The sequence below is a fragment of the Danio aesculapii genome, chromosome 17, assembly GCF_903798145.1.
Source record: "Danio aesculapii chromosome 17, fDanAes4.1, whole genome shotgun sequence".
In the NCBI taxonomy this organism is placed as follows: domain Eukaryota; kingdom Metazoa; phylum Chordata; class Actinopteri; order Cypriniformes; family Danionidae; genus Danio; species Danio aesculapii.
This window is the reverse complement of record NC_079451.1, coordinates 49,533,912-49,549,369: the sequence shown is the minus strand read 5'-3', so window position 1 is coordinate 49,549,369 and position 15,458 is coordinate 49,533,912. Positions and strand designations below refer to the sequence as shown.

Here is a 15,458-nt window from a genome sequence, read left to right as displayed (position 1 = left end):
ACAAACAAACAAAATATATGGACTGAATATAAAAATTATGCCATGTTAGTGAAGAACAGCCAAGCATAAAAGGGAATTTAACTGAATGTGAATGCGAATGTGATTTAACTTAATTTGAATGTGGATGTTAATTAATACAATGGGAATCCAAATGTGAATTAACTGAATGTGAATGCAGATGTGAATGAACTGAATGTGAATTCGGATGTGAATTAACTGAATGTGAATACAGATGTGAATTAACTGAATGTCAATCCGGATGTGAATGCAGATGTGAATTAACTGAATGTGAATGCAAATGTGAATTAACTGAATGGGAATGCAGATGTAAATTAACTGAATGTGAATCCGGATGTAAATAACCTGAATGTGAATCCGGATGTGAATTAACTGAATGTAAATCAGGATGTGAATTAACTGAATGGGAATGCAGATGTAAATTAACTGAATGTGAATCCGGATGTAAATTAACTGAATGTAAATCAGGATGTGAATTAACTGAATGGGAATGCAGATGTGAATTAACTGAATGTGAATCGGGATGTGAATTAACTAAATGTGAATGCAGATGTGAATTAACTGAATGTGAATCCGGATGTGAATTAACTAAATGGGAATGCAGATGTGAATTAACTGAATGTGAATCCGGATGTGAATGCAGATGTGAATTAACTGAATGTGAATCCGGATGTGAAATAACTAAATGGGAATGCAGATGTAAATTTACTGATTGTAAATCAGGATGTGAATTAACTGAACGGGAATGTAGATGTGAATTAACTGAATGTGAATCCGGATGTGAATTAACTGAATGTCAATCAGGATGTAAATTAACTGAATGTGAATCCGGATGTGAATTAACTGAATGGGAATGCAGATGTGAATTAACTGAATGGGAATGCAGATGTGAATTAACTGAATGTCAATCAGGATGTAAATTAACTGAATGTGAATCCGGATGTGAATTAACTGAATGGGAATGCAGATGTGAATTAACTGAATGGGAATGCAGATGTGAATTAACTGAATGTGAATCGGGATGTGAATTAACTGAATGTCAATCAGGATGTAAATTAACTGAATGGGAATGCAGATGTGAATTAACTGAATGTGATTAGGGATGTGAATTAACTGAATGGGAATGCAGATGTAAATTAACTGAATGTGAATCGGGATGTGAATTAACTGAATGGGAATGCATATGTAAATTAACTGAATGTGAATCCGGATGTAAATTAACTGAATGTAAATCAGGATGTGAATTAACTGAATGGGAATGCAAATGTGAATTAACTGAATGTGAATCAGGATGTGAATTAACTAAATGTGAATGCAGATGTGAATTAACTGAATGTGAATCCGGATGTGAATTAACTAAATGTGAATGCAGATGTGAATTAACTGAATGTGAATCCGGATTTGAATGCAGATGTGAATTAACTGAATGTAAATCAGGATGTGAATTAACTGAATGGGAAGGCAGATGTGAATTAACTGAATGTGAATCGGGATGTGAATTAACTAAATGTGAATGCAGATGTGAATTAACTGAATGTGAATCCGGATGTGAATTTACTAAATGTGAATGCAGATGTGAATTAACTGAATGTGAATCCGGATGTGAATGCAGATGTGAATTAACTGAATGTGAATGCAGATGTGAATTAACTGAATGTGAATGCTGATGTGTTTTAACCGAATGTGAATGCAGATGTTTATTAACTAAATGTGAAAGCGGATGTGAATTAACTGAATGTGAAAGCGGATGTGTTTTAACTGAATGTGAATGCAGATGTTTATTAACTGAATGTGAATGCAGATGTTTATTAACTGAATGTGAATGCAGATGTTTATTAACTGAATGTGAATGCAGATGTTTATTAACTGAATGTGAATGCGGATGTGAATTAACTGAATAGGAATACGCATGTTGACTCTCACCGGTGTTCGTCTCATCCTCGTTCTCATCTTCAAACAGGTTTGTGGAGACGCTGGGCTCTCCGGCCTCCATGTGCTTTTTGAAGTCCTCCAGCTGTTCTGTGCAGGATAAAACATGGTTGGCAAACTCATTAAAGATGCTTCAAACCTTTCTGCATTAAACTATTTGTAAGGTGTAGATGTCACTACTTTTTTCAACTTCAGGTTTTCAGTCTTCTGTTCTTGATGAGGATTTTTCCTTTGAGGTCATTTGGAGACGGCAGTGGACATCCCGGCTCCATCTGAGGCCAAACAAAAGAAACTAAAACTTCAAGTAATTGGTTTCAGCCCTTTAAAAAAGTAGACAACAGAATATTGATTAAAAAAAAGTAATTAAACACACAGGGAAATCCTCTAACGGCTGTCTCAAGAGCAAATCTCCAAAAATGTCTTCGCAGTAACGAGCCAGTTTATACTGCTGATGTTTCCTGAGAAAAAAAAAACATTGCATTTATTTAGTAATTATTTATTGTTCTGGATTGTCTCGACAAAAGAACTGAATAAACATTCATTCATTTTCTTTTCGGCTTAGTCCCTTTATTAATCCAGGGGTCGCCACAGTGGAATGAACTACCAACTTATCCAGCACGTTTTTATGCAGCGGATGCCCTTCCAGCCACAACACATATCTAGGAAACATCCACACACACTCATTCACACACATACACTATGGACAATTTAGCCAACCCAATTAACCTGTACCGCTTGTCTTTGGACTGTGGGGAAAACCGGAGCACCCGTAGGAAACTCACACGAACGCAGGGAGAACATGCAAACTCCACACAGAAACACCAACTGACCCAGCCGAGGCTTGAACCAGCGACCTTCTTGCTGTGTGGTGACAGCACTACCTACTGCGCCACTGCGTTGCCACTGAATAAACAGCTGGATTTAAAGTTTATTTATAATTCCCTTTCAGTTGCAACCCAGTATTGGGAAACACCCACACACTCATTCTCACACACACACACACACACATTCACTATGGACAATTTAGTTTATTCAATTCACCTATACCACATGTGTTTGGACTGTGGGGGAAATCGGAGCACCCGGAGGAAACCCACACCAACATGGGGAAAACATGCAAACTCCACACAGAAATGTCAACTGGCCCAGCTGAGACTCGAACCAGCGACCTTCTTGCTGTGAAGCGACAGTGCTAACCACTGAGTCAGTGTGCTGCCATTATTTAATATATACAGCAAAAAAATTTAGTTGAAACAAAGTTACTTTTCTAGTTGTCTCAAATTACAGCACATCACTCAAACTATACACTTTATAAACTATCAAACTATACGCATTTAAAGAAGTTGATCAATTTTATTAGATTTATTTTTTTCATTTAAATATGATCTTACAATCATGTTAGCTTATAAAACCGTAATGGAATTGACAGCTATTAAAGGTGCAGTATGTAAGTTTGACACCCAGTGGTTGAATTAGATATTACATTCCTGGATCAAAACAAACGCAAGCACAGGTTGCCAGATTGAAGAGCGAGTCTGACTCAAGTCGTGTTCTAGCAACGGCACGCGATAGAAGGAATATTTACCATATTAAAAAGGAGTTTTTGTTCTAACCAACACCTGAAATTTATATATTAGAAACGGCTTCTATTTCTTGCAGCTGAACAACAGGATAAACTCAACTCAGGTACACCTCATGTGCTTTATTCAGTGTTAAATGCTAATAATGTGAGATTGAATGCCATTTTATGTGACATTTATTGCCATACTACTGAAAGCAGCAACAGAAAGTTCATCTCAGATCTGGAAAATAAAATAAACAGTTTGAAATTGAACTTTAGAACTGTGACAAAATAGGGTTAATATGTATTACATAGATTATAAACCTTACCATTTCGCTGAAGTGCAGTGAGTGCACTATTCTGTGCTTCTGAATGGCTGTATTTACATTTCTGTTGTGTTTTGTCTGGCGCAAACCACCAAATTGCTTATTACTGCAAATCTTGTAATGTAGCGTGTTGTTAGGACACACGGTTACAATGTAACCTGCTCACCTAATATTTACGCTCGTAATATTTATATTATTTGCTAATTAATAACCTCCGCTAATTAATACTGTCTACCAGAGGTCATATTTTGGTCACCGATGCATGCTTTCAGAGCCTTTCTGAACAAATAAATGAATGAAATACGCTGTTTTCCACCAAAGCAACCCGGGTGCTGAAATATAATTGGCTAAACTGGCAGTGGAAAGGTTAAAATGACCAAAACAAAGACAGCCGTTTCGGCACGTAACGCACATTTTTAAAGCAAAATATCTGACTTCAGCATTGTTTTTCAGATAAACAAGAATGTTCACTGAGCATGTTTTTTTTTTAAATATCTGCAAACATATTTTATTATTTTATGCTTTAGAAGAGTCAAAAACTTCCATACAGCACCTTTAAATATATTCCCAAATAAATAAAGATATCAATTAATTTGTTAGTAAATGTTAGTAGAAATGCAACATAGATAATATATAATGAATATATTTACATTTACATTTAGTCATTTAGCAGACGCTTTTATCCAAAGCGAATTACAAATGAGGACAAGGAAGCAATTTACACAACTATAAGAGCAGCAGTGAACAAGTGCTATAGACAAGTTTCAGGTGTGTAAAGTCTAAGAAGCAAAGCATTAGTAATGTTTTTTTTTTTTTTTGAGAGAGAGAGAGAGAGAGTACAGTTAGTGGTATAGCCAGAGAGGCAATTGCAGATTAAGAAGGAAAGTGGAGACTAAACAGTTGAGTTTTTAGTCGTTTCTTGAAGACAGCAAGTGACTCTGCTGTTCTGATGTAGTTAGGGAGTTCATTCCACCAACTGGGCAGATTGAATGCGAGAGTTCGGTAGAGTGATTTCTTCCCTCATAGGGATGGAACCACGAGGCGACGTTCATTCACAGAACGCAAGTTTCAGGAGGGCACATAAATCTGCAGAAGTGAGAGCAGATAAGCAAAGCCAGAGGTCGCTTTGTAAGCAAACATCAGAGCTTTGAATTTGATGCGGGCAGCAACTGGCAGCCAGTGCAAACGGGTGAGTAGCGGAGTGACATGTGCTCTTTTGGGTTCATCAAAGACCACTCGTGCTGCTGCATTCTGAATATATTATAGATAATATATGCAGCAAAATTAATATTTTTATTAGCATTGTTTTTACTTTTCTCGTTATCTCAACTTTTGACAACATTTGTCAAATTAACTAAACATAGTAAGTTGTACTTTAACTAAAGCAATTTTTTGAAATTTGATTTAAGGTGCTGTAAGTAAGTTTTTGACTCTTCTAAAGCATAAAATAATATAATATGTTTGCAGATGTTTAAGAAACATGTTAAGTGAACATTCTGGTTTATCTGAAAAACAATGCTGAAGTCAGATGTTTGGCTTTGAAAATCTGCGTTACGTGCCAGAACGTCTGTCTTTGTTTTGGTCTCTTTAACCCACCCAATGCCAGTTTAGCCAATAATATTTCAGCACTCCGGGTTGCCTTGGTGGAAAACAGCGTATTTTATTCATTCAGACATGAAGGCTCTCAAAGTGTGTGTCCGTGACCGAAATGTGACCTCCGGTGGACAGTAGCAGACTCCGACATGAGACGCAGATTCAGAGTTCCAAATGAGGTGGTTATTAATTAGCAAATAATATAAATATTAAGAATGTAAACATTAGGTGAGCAGGTTACATTGTATCCCAGTGTCCTAACGACACGCTACGTGACGAGATTTGCAGTGATAAACAATTGGACTGTTTGCAGCAGACGAAACACAACAGAAATGTAAATACAGCCATTCAGAAGCACAGAATAGTGCACTCACTGCACTCCAGCGAAATGGTAAGGTTTATAACCAAATTAATGTATATTAAACTTCTTTAACATTATTAAATGTAGATGCTGAATCACTGATATGTGTTGGTTTACACTGAGTTGCAGTTCTAAAGTTCAATTTCAAGCAGTTTATTTTATCTTCCAGATCTGAGGTGAACTATCTGCTGCTGCTTTCAGTAGTATGGCAATAAATGTCAGGTAAAATGTCATTCAAACTCACATTATTAGCATTTAACACTGAATAAAGCACACAAGGTGTACCTGAGGTGATCATTGTCAGTTTTTCAGAAGAATTAGAAGCCTTTTCTAAAATATATATGTTCAGGTGTTGGTTAGGTCAAAAACTCCTTTTAATGTTGAATATATTCCTTCTATCACGTGCCATTGCTTTTAATAAGAAAATGGTTTAAATCAGCCTTTAGGCTTGATAGTCAGGCACACTTGTGTCAATCTGGCCACTTGCACTTGCGTGGACTCATCAGAGGAGAAGCCGAGTGAAAATGTGTTTTGATCCAGGAGTGCAGTACCTAGTTCAACCACTGGGTGTCAAACTTACATACTGCACCTTTAACTTATTATAATATATAAATGAACAATATATATTATCACTAATAATGAATCTAAGGATAAACGTACGTGCAGTGGTTTTCAAAGGAGAGGATCACAGGATACTCTGAAGTCAGGAAGGCGGTTTCTTTAATTCCCTGAATCACATCCTGCATAGAACATACTGTAAATGTCTCTTTTAGTCTAAACATTCACTAAAACAGCATAAACACAGATCCATTTACTTGATCGTCTCACACCACAGACAAACTGATAATTTCAGTAATGTCAGCTATGTTTCCATCCAAAGTTGCGAATTTATTTTATGCACAAAATTAAAATATAGCATAAAACACCTGCAAGAAAAACTTTGTGTAGCATCTTTGAGGTTATATCCTAAAATGCACATTAAAATAGATCAGTAAACATAGCTTTTAATAAAATGTTTACCTTGAAGAGGACGTCTGTGCACATGGCCTTGCCGTGGGTGATTATAGGCTCCTGATCTTCACCTTTTCCATCCCAGCAGTCCAACTCAACACACCTGACAATAAAACACAGTCAATAAGTCAACGATGAACTTAAAATGACAAGCATTCTGTGTATACATTTTAGAGGGTAACACTTTACAATAAGGTTGTACTAGCTAATGTTAATTAATGCATTTACTAACCTGAACAAACCATGTGCAATACATTTATCAAAGTATTTGTTAATGTTAGTTAACGTTAGCAAATGAAATTAAAGTCATTCATTGTTAGTTCATGTTCAATCGCAGTGCATTAGTTAGTTAGTAATGTCAACAAGCATTGATTTGGATGTTAATAATGCATTAGTAAAGGTTGAACTATGATTAATAAATGCTGTACAAGTATTGTTCAGTATTAGTTCACGTTAGTAAATACATGAACTAACATTAATGAAACCTTATTGTAAAGTTTGACCTTTTTAAGTCTGATTTTGAAAAAGAAAAAGAAAAAAAAAAAAACGCAGCAAAATTGCATAATAAAAATTGTAAAAATTATTTGAACGTCAGCAATTAATAAGATGCAATTTTACAAATATGTAATTTATGTATGTAATAATAAACAATTGCATGTAATAATATTTATAATAATTAAAATGTAATAATAAATAAGTGAATTTTTACATATTTTCTGTTGAGAAATTTGATTATGTTATTAAACACACATTAAAAGAAGAGTCCAATACTCATTATTTCAAGTGTACTTCAGTATTACAATAAAACAGTAACATATTCTTGCCTATGTGCTGATTTCTTATCAAATTTACATCAAGTGATTGCATAACGCCATTAAACTGAAAATATTCCAGAATGAATGACTGAATGGATATCATTGGAAACGTACAATAAAGAGATTAAAAAAGTAATGGAAATACCTTTGTCAGTTTGTAAAATGCATTTTTCATCATTTAAAAAAGTGTATTAACAACAAAACTCATATTAATGTCATAATATTTGTTTTAAAATTGATTTATTAATAAAAAGTTAAGTGTTTCCCATTAAAACGTATTAATAAATAAAATAAAATAATAATTAGATATAATAATAAGGGATTTTCTGATTATATTTAATGCTTTACATATTAACCTCTTAAGGCCCAAGGTGTTTTTTTACATGCATTTGTTATTTCTCTTTGCTATTTGGGCTTATTAGAAACTAATTAGAATAAAAACCTAAGTATCATCTTTTGATATGATCTACTTTTATAGAAAAAATGACATCCATATATATATATATATATATATAATGTCCATAAAACACCTTTTCCTGAATTTTTTCAATGCATATAATGCATACTTGCTTTGACTATCAGAGAGTAAAAACTATATATTTTTTCCCCATTTTGGACAGTTAAAATATGCTGCAAAACAGTTGCAGGATGACACCGTATGTCTGTAACAAAATATAAAACATTCAAAGTATTTTAAATAGCCTCTTTAGAGCTAAAATGTGCTGTCCACGTATGTGGCCACTAAGCCCTAGGAGGTTATTAGACGTACAATCTAAGTTGAAGAATAGTTTTTATTTAATAAGCACAGTAACAAATGATCTCATAATAATACTATATATTTTTTAATTTATAATCATTTAAGCTTTGTGTAAAAATAAATGTTTCAAAAACAAAACAATATTGCAATTATTTATTCACGTCTGCACAAGACTTTTGGCCATAGGAGAAATGGTCAAGCCCAACAGAGCCTGGTTTTTCTCGAGGTTTTTTAATCCTTCACTTTCGCCAATTGGTGAAGTTTGTTCCTCACCGCTGTCGCCACTGGCTTGCAGGTTATGGGACTTGTGGAGCTGTACATAGATGAATTTGCTCTTCAGTGTTTGGACTCTCAGCAGTGAATATTAAACCACACTGAGCTAAACTACACTAAACATAAACACTGAAAACTGGACTGACACAGTATCAATTTACTATGATCTTCTATGTGAAGCTGCTTTGACACAATCTACATTGTAAAAGCGCTATACAAATAAAGATGGAATTGAATTGCATTCATGAATTGAAAATAAAAATGTAATATTTTAATATTAAAATGCAATATTTTCACAATAACATATTTATAAATAAGTAAATAAATAATTTAAAACAAACACATGTATTAGAGTTAAAAAATAATAAGTAAAATAATTATTTCATTCATGTTATAGGAAATGCAACATGAACCTTGAGGTCGTCAGGATGATGTTTGTACCTGCAGCCGGTCTGCAGCACCTGTCTGTAAATCTCCACCGAGGATTTCCCTCCAAACTGTCTGCCGGTCAGGTAAGTGTTGTGAGAGGAGTTGATGAAGTAGTGAGACAGCGGATGATCCATCTCCTGGTAAACCTCCAACCGGTCCAGAAACACAGGAGCGTTTTCATCAGACATCAGAAACCGGCAGAAACCATCACACGACAGCAGACCTGTACAAACACAGACATTCATTTAATTATTAACTCATGTTTCATTCATTCATTTATGCAATAATTCATGTATTCATTCAGTCATATTTGCATTACTTCATCCATCCATGTATGCATGCATCCAATTATTCATTTATCCATTCATTCATGCATGTATTAAATTATTAATGTATTCAGTTATGATTGCATTCATGTATTCATTCAGCCATGCATGCATCCAATTATTCATTCCTTTATGCATGTCCTCAATTATCAATGTATTCTTTTATGCATGCATTTACGTATTCATTCAGCCATGCATGCATGCATTCATTCATTCATGCATGCGTTCAATTATTCATGCATGCATTCAATTATTCATTCATTCATGCATTCATTCATGCATTCATTCATGCATTCATTCATGCACGCATTCAGCCCTGCATGCATGTATCCAATTATGCATTTGTTCATGCATGTATTCAATGATTAATGTATTCGGTTATGCATGCATCCATGTATTCATTCAGCAATTCATGCACTTATTCATTCATGCATGCATGATTGCTATTGCAATCATGCATGCATGAATGGTACTTGCTTCTATTTTTGAATATATATTTATTATCTATTTTTTGTCTTGTCTCTGTAATCCTGTTGCACTGTAGAAGCTCTGTCACCAAAACAAATTCCTTGTAAGTGTGAACTTACCTGGCAATAAAGCTCTTTCTGATTCTGATTAATTAATGCATGCATGTATCCTATCATTCATCCATCCATCCATCTATGCATGTACTTATACAATTTTGTGTGCATTCAATACTTAATTTATTCATATTTTCATTATATACTCAGACACAGATGCATAAACCAGAGCTTTATTTTTTCTTTTAAAACATCTGTCTTTTGAAGTGCACAAGACTAAATAAACTATAATAGTTACTGTATGCATACACTAGGTGGCGCTTTAAGATTACAAAAATGCATTTACATAATTAGACATAAAGGTGATTTTAAAGGCATAAACAATAAGAATCAACAGCTAATGAGCAATTGATAATAGTTATAATATAATTTCTTACAATGATTTGTTATATTTTGTAAAAATAAATAGGCAGGATATTAAAAACACATTTTTAAAAACTAATTAAATAAATAAATTAATAAATCAATGAATAAATTAATTAATAAATAAACAATTATAGTCTATAAAATAGCCATTTGAAATAGAACATATATTTATTCATATATAAACTTCATATATACGTTTTTAGTTATATCACTTTAAAAAGTAATAAGAAGGATTTTAAATTTAAAAATAAGTTTTTTATTTTATTTTACTTGATAATTTAAAGTAATAAAAATGGAGTAATACAAAAGAGTTTTATGGCTTCATTGTAAAAATATAACAACCATGCAGAGATGTGTAGTAAATCAAAATAAAACAGCAAATAGCTTGCAAAAAAAATAGTTATAAATATATATATATATATAAATACAAACGTAGTAATCTTCTTTTGGAAATGGACAATAAATAAACTAATAAATTAATAATTAAATAAACAAATAAATACTTAATTATTAAATACTTAAAATTATAAATTTAATAAACATATAATATATATTTACTAATATTATAATAACATAATAATAATAATAATTATATATATATATATATATATATATATATATATATATATATATATATATAGTTCTAAAAATAAACTTGAATTTAACTGAATATGTGAATGTAAGTGTATATACATGATTACTCATATTTAAACACATAAATGTTTCACACACACACGCACGCACGCACACGCACACACACACACACCTTTTCTCTTCAGTTTCTCATCAGGCTCATATCGCTGTATGATTTGGAAAGCACATTTAGAGTTGAAGAATGGAAACAGTATTTCATTCAGACGTGGATCTCTCTGATTCTAGCCGAGAGAGAGAAAAGAAAAACAGGTTACATTAACTCAGTTAAGGAATGCTAGTAATTTGTTAAAAGCATCTTTGTTTAATAAACACATGGCCAAAGTTAAACAAAAGAGCAACTGCTTTAAATTAAGCTGAAGAAGAATAGAAATGTTACTTAAAAGGATAGAGAGTGAATCCCTTTAAAAGAAGAGCAGACACAAAACGTACAGTTGTTTACTGTTCATTCTGGTTGCATTATCTTAGTATATACTGTTAATGAAGAAGTTAATGAAATAAAACACTGCTTACATCATTCAAAAAGTGGACGAACTGCTCAACACTCAAATAATCCCCTTTGTCTCCCTTGCTGAAATGAAATAAAAGACAGGAAAACTGGATGTTATGTGGTTAACTTGAATGCTGCATGTTTCTCATTGAGCCCAGTTAGATTAAGAGTTTAATATTCAAACTGCTCAGGCCATGCAGACTGGAATATGTTGTGCAACTCGTGGGAAAACAGTCCTCCAAAGCAACACTCACTCATGCAAAAAAGCTCCAGAGCAAACATGACAGTGGACTGCTGTAAATCAGTCAAGAGTCTGATTTGAGATGTTTAAAGAGATGACCTGGTAAAGCTGGAATCATGTGTATTTGTTTAAATGTTAAAGTTAAATTGGTTATTCAAATTTAAGCAAAAAATTCAGTGAGTGAATTAATGAATGAGTTAATGATTGAATGAGTCAATGAGTGAACGAGTCAATGAATTAATATATGAATGAGCTAATGAATGAATTGGTCAATGAATGAAGGAGTCAATGAATGAATATATAATTGAGCTAATGAATGAATGAGTCAAAGAATGAATGAATCAAAAAATGAATGAATGAATGAACGAACAAGGCAATGAATGAATAAATAAATGAACTAATGAATGAATGAGTCAATGAATGAATGAATGAGAATGAATGAATGAATGAACAAGGCAATGAATGAATAGATAAATGAACTAATGAATGAATGAGTCAATGAATGAATGAATGAATGAGAATGAATGAATGAACAAGGCAATGAATGAATTTTAATTAATCAATCGATCAATCAATCAATGAGGTAGTGAATGAATGAGTCAACGAATGAACGAGTCTGTCAAAGAATGAATGAACAAGTCAATAAATGAATAAATAAATGAATGAGACAATGAATGAATGAACGAAGGAATGTACGAATGAATGAACGAGTCAAATGAATGAATGAGTTAATGAATGAATAAGTGAGTTCAATCAATGAGGCAATGAATGAATTAACGAGGTAATGATTAAATTAATGAATGAATGGGACAATGAATAAATTTATTAATGAGTTAATGAATGAATCAATCAACAAATGAATGAGGCAATGAATGAATGAACACTTCAATGAATGAATGAGTTAATGAATTAATGAGTGAGTCAATGAATGAATGAACAGGTCAATGAATGTATGAATGATTGAATGAATCAATAAATGAAAGAGGCAACAAATGAATGAATGAATGAATGAATGAGTCAATGAATGAATGAACCAGTCAATGAATGAATAGACGATTCAATGAATGAATAAATCAATGAATGAATAAATGAACGAGTCAATGAATGAATGAACGAACAAGTCAATGAATGAATGAATCAATCAATCAATCAACGAGGCAATAAATGAATGAATGAACGAGACAATCAATGAATGAACAAGTCAATGAATGAATCATTGGATCAATGAATGAATGACGCAATGAATAAGTCAATGAATGAACAAGTCGATGAATGAATAAATGAATAAATCATTGAACCAACGAGACAATGAATGATTGATTGAATGAATTATTGAGTCAATGAATGAAGTCATTAAAATTAAAAAATGACTTAATCAATTAACATAGGAGGCAAAAACGACCAAGTGAAATTATATTTGGGTATTTCCATAAGCATTTATTCATTCAATCATTCATTCATTCATTCATTCATTCGTTCGTTCATTGAATCATTGACTCATTTATTTGTTCATTGACTCATTCATTCATTCATTTAATCATTCAATGCCTCGTTCATTCATTCATTTATTGTATTATCGACTCATTCATTCATTTCATTGACTTGCTCATTCATTCATTATATGATATATTTTTTTTGGAAAACTATAAAACCATCCAAAAATTATATATTGACATAGTATAAATATATGACATATATGTGATATTTTTGATACATGATATTTAGAAAATTATAAATAAACATTATTTATTATTATATCCTGTTGAAGGATTCTAAAGATATTCTGACAACTTTATTTAGTAATAAATGCTTGATTTAGCCACTTTTATCAAGAATTATATATATATATATATATATATATATATATATATATATATATATATATATATATATATATATATATATATATATATACATACAGATATCAAATTTTTTGGTTTTAAATATTATTATTAAATATTATTACTAAATTAATTACTATTTACAATCATAAAATCCTTCAAATAAACTTTTGTGGAAAATAGAAACAATCATAATATTCCGGCTAAATGCACACATTTTGAATAATAAAGCTTATATTCTATTGAATATTATACATCATATTAATTCATATTAATTAATAGGTTGCTTACAATTTCTTGAAAAGTACTTCAATGTCAGTTCTGGGGCAGATTTTCTGCGTAAGGCTGTAGAACTTGTCAAAAGTGAAGAACTCGTGCTGGATTTCATCATTCTGTTAAAACATATGAATATGAGCTTAAACTCAGAAACAAACCAGCTGTAAGAGTTGCAGTTCATTAGTATAAAATATTAGTATTGATTATCATCAGCGTAGCATGCAGTCATATACTCAATACTACATTAGCATGTGTGTAATTTGACAACACTCAGTGGTCATGGACCCACAAATGTAGCATGTAATCAATGCATAACGTTCTGCTGTGCTGAATGCAGTAAATAAAAGCATTCAGAGAGCATATAGTACTGCTCATGTTGCTTCACATCAACATCCGACACAGGTAATATCTCCATCCTAGATCTTAATGATGAATGTACATGCAGTAAAAATGTACTGAACCTTTCCGCTGGGTAAACCGAGATCCTTCAGCGCCTGGAAAATTCCCTTCTCTGTTTTGCCAGAGGCGAAGGTTCTTGTGATACTGCAGAAAGCAGACAGATGCATTAGTTTTTAACACACACACACACACATACAGATCAGTCTTTAACATGAGTGAATGAACGCCATTAGATCATATGTCAGTATGGATTATATATATTGATTTCTTTATGTCAAATGCAGTTGTGTGGAATTGTGCTTGTGCATCTTTTGTTATATAACGTACAGGGCATTAATATACATATATATTGTATATTTGCTCATTTAATATATTATTGTTGGAGTTTCTCTACATATAAGAACACAATATGTAAAATAAAATATGAGATTGTTGGCCCAGCCCTGCATGCAGTAATGATACACTGAAATAAATACTGGGTTCAACACAATCCATTTGAGTTGAGACAACATGAAGGTATAGGGCAGGGATGTCCAAACTCGGTCCTGGAGGGCCGGTGTCCAGGAGAGTTTAGCTCCAACCCGAATCAAACACACCTGAACCAGCTAATCAAGCTCTTACTAGGTATACTAGAAACTTCCTGGCAGGTGTGTTGAAGCAAGTTGGAGATAAACTCTCCAGGAAACTGGCCCTTCTGGACCGAGTTTGGACACCCCTGGTATAGGGTATATGCACAGCTATTGCTTCTTCCCATACCAATAAACTTCCGGTGAACAGTCAGTGTGACCTTTTTTCAATTATATACGGTTCCTTTTACAGCATTGATGTTGTAATGTCATTAAAATATAATCAGTGAAATAGACGTCAGCATTTATTTCGTTTTTGAAGCGTAAACTGAGCTGAAAAGCCGTTTACATGCACGTGCCCATTACGATCAGCAGGCTAGCACAGAAACTCCATTGAAAATACTGGAGTAAAATAAATGTTCAGGAGGAAAATGGAATTTAATGGAGTGCTTCTTGTACAATCTGAGATCCACTTTATAGCGTATAGCAATCAGGCAGTGGAGATCGTTGATTTTGAAAGGAAACAGACCTTAAACGTGCCGATTTTGTAATCGCATACAGTTAACCGAAAGCGTTTGACTTAGGTTACTGCAAAAAAAGTCCCTCTGCATACTTCTGCCTATTAAGTTAAATTATTAGTTTTTTACA

General features: G+C 32.8%; 1 protein-coding gene across 1 annotated transcript in view; it reads right to left on the bottom strand.

The window, feature by feature from the left end:
- Positions 1-15,458, bottom strand: part of LOC130244126 (1-phosphatidylinositol 4,5-bisphosphate phosphodiesterase beta-4-like) — a 66,210-nt gene that overhangs the window by 24,815 nt on the left and 25,937 nt on the right. The window contains 10 exon segments of the mRNA XM_056476411.1: positions 1,942-2,037; positions 2,128-2,146; positions 2,148-2,219; positions 2,321-2,405; positions 6,449-6,528; positions 6,809-6,902; positions 9,086-9,296; positions 11,113-11,221; positions 11,511-11,568; positions 13,861-13,961. Of these exon segments, the coding sequence (XP_056332386.1) occupies positions 1,942-2,037; positions 2,128-2,146; positions 2,148-2,219; positions 2,321-2,405; positions 6,449-6,528; positions 6,809-6,902; positions 9,086-9,296; positions 11,113-11,221; positions 11,511-11,568; positions 13,861-13,961 (925 nt within the window).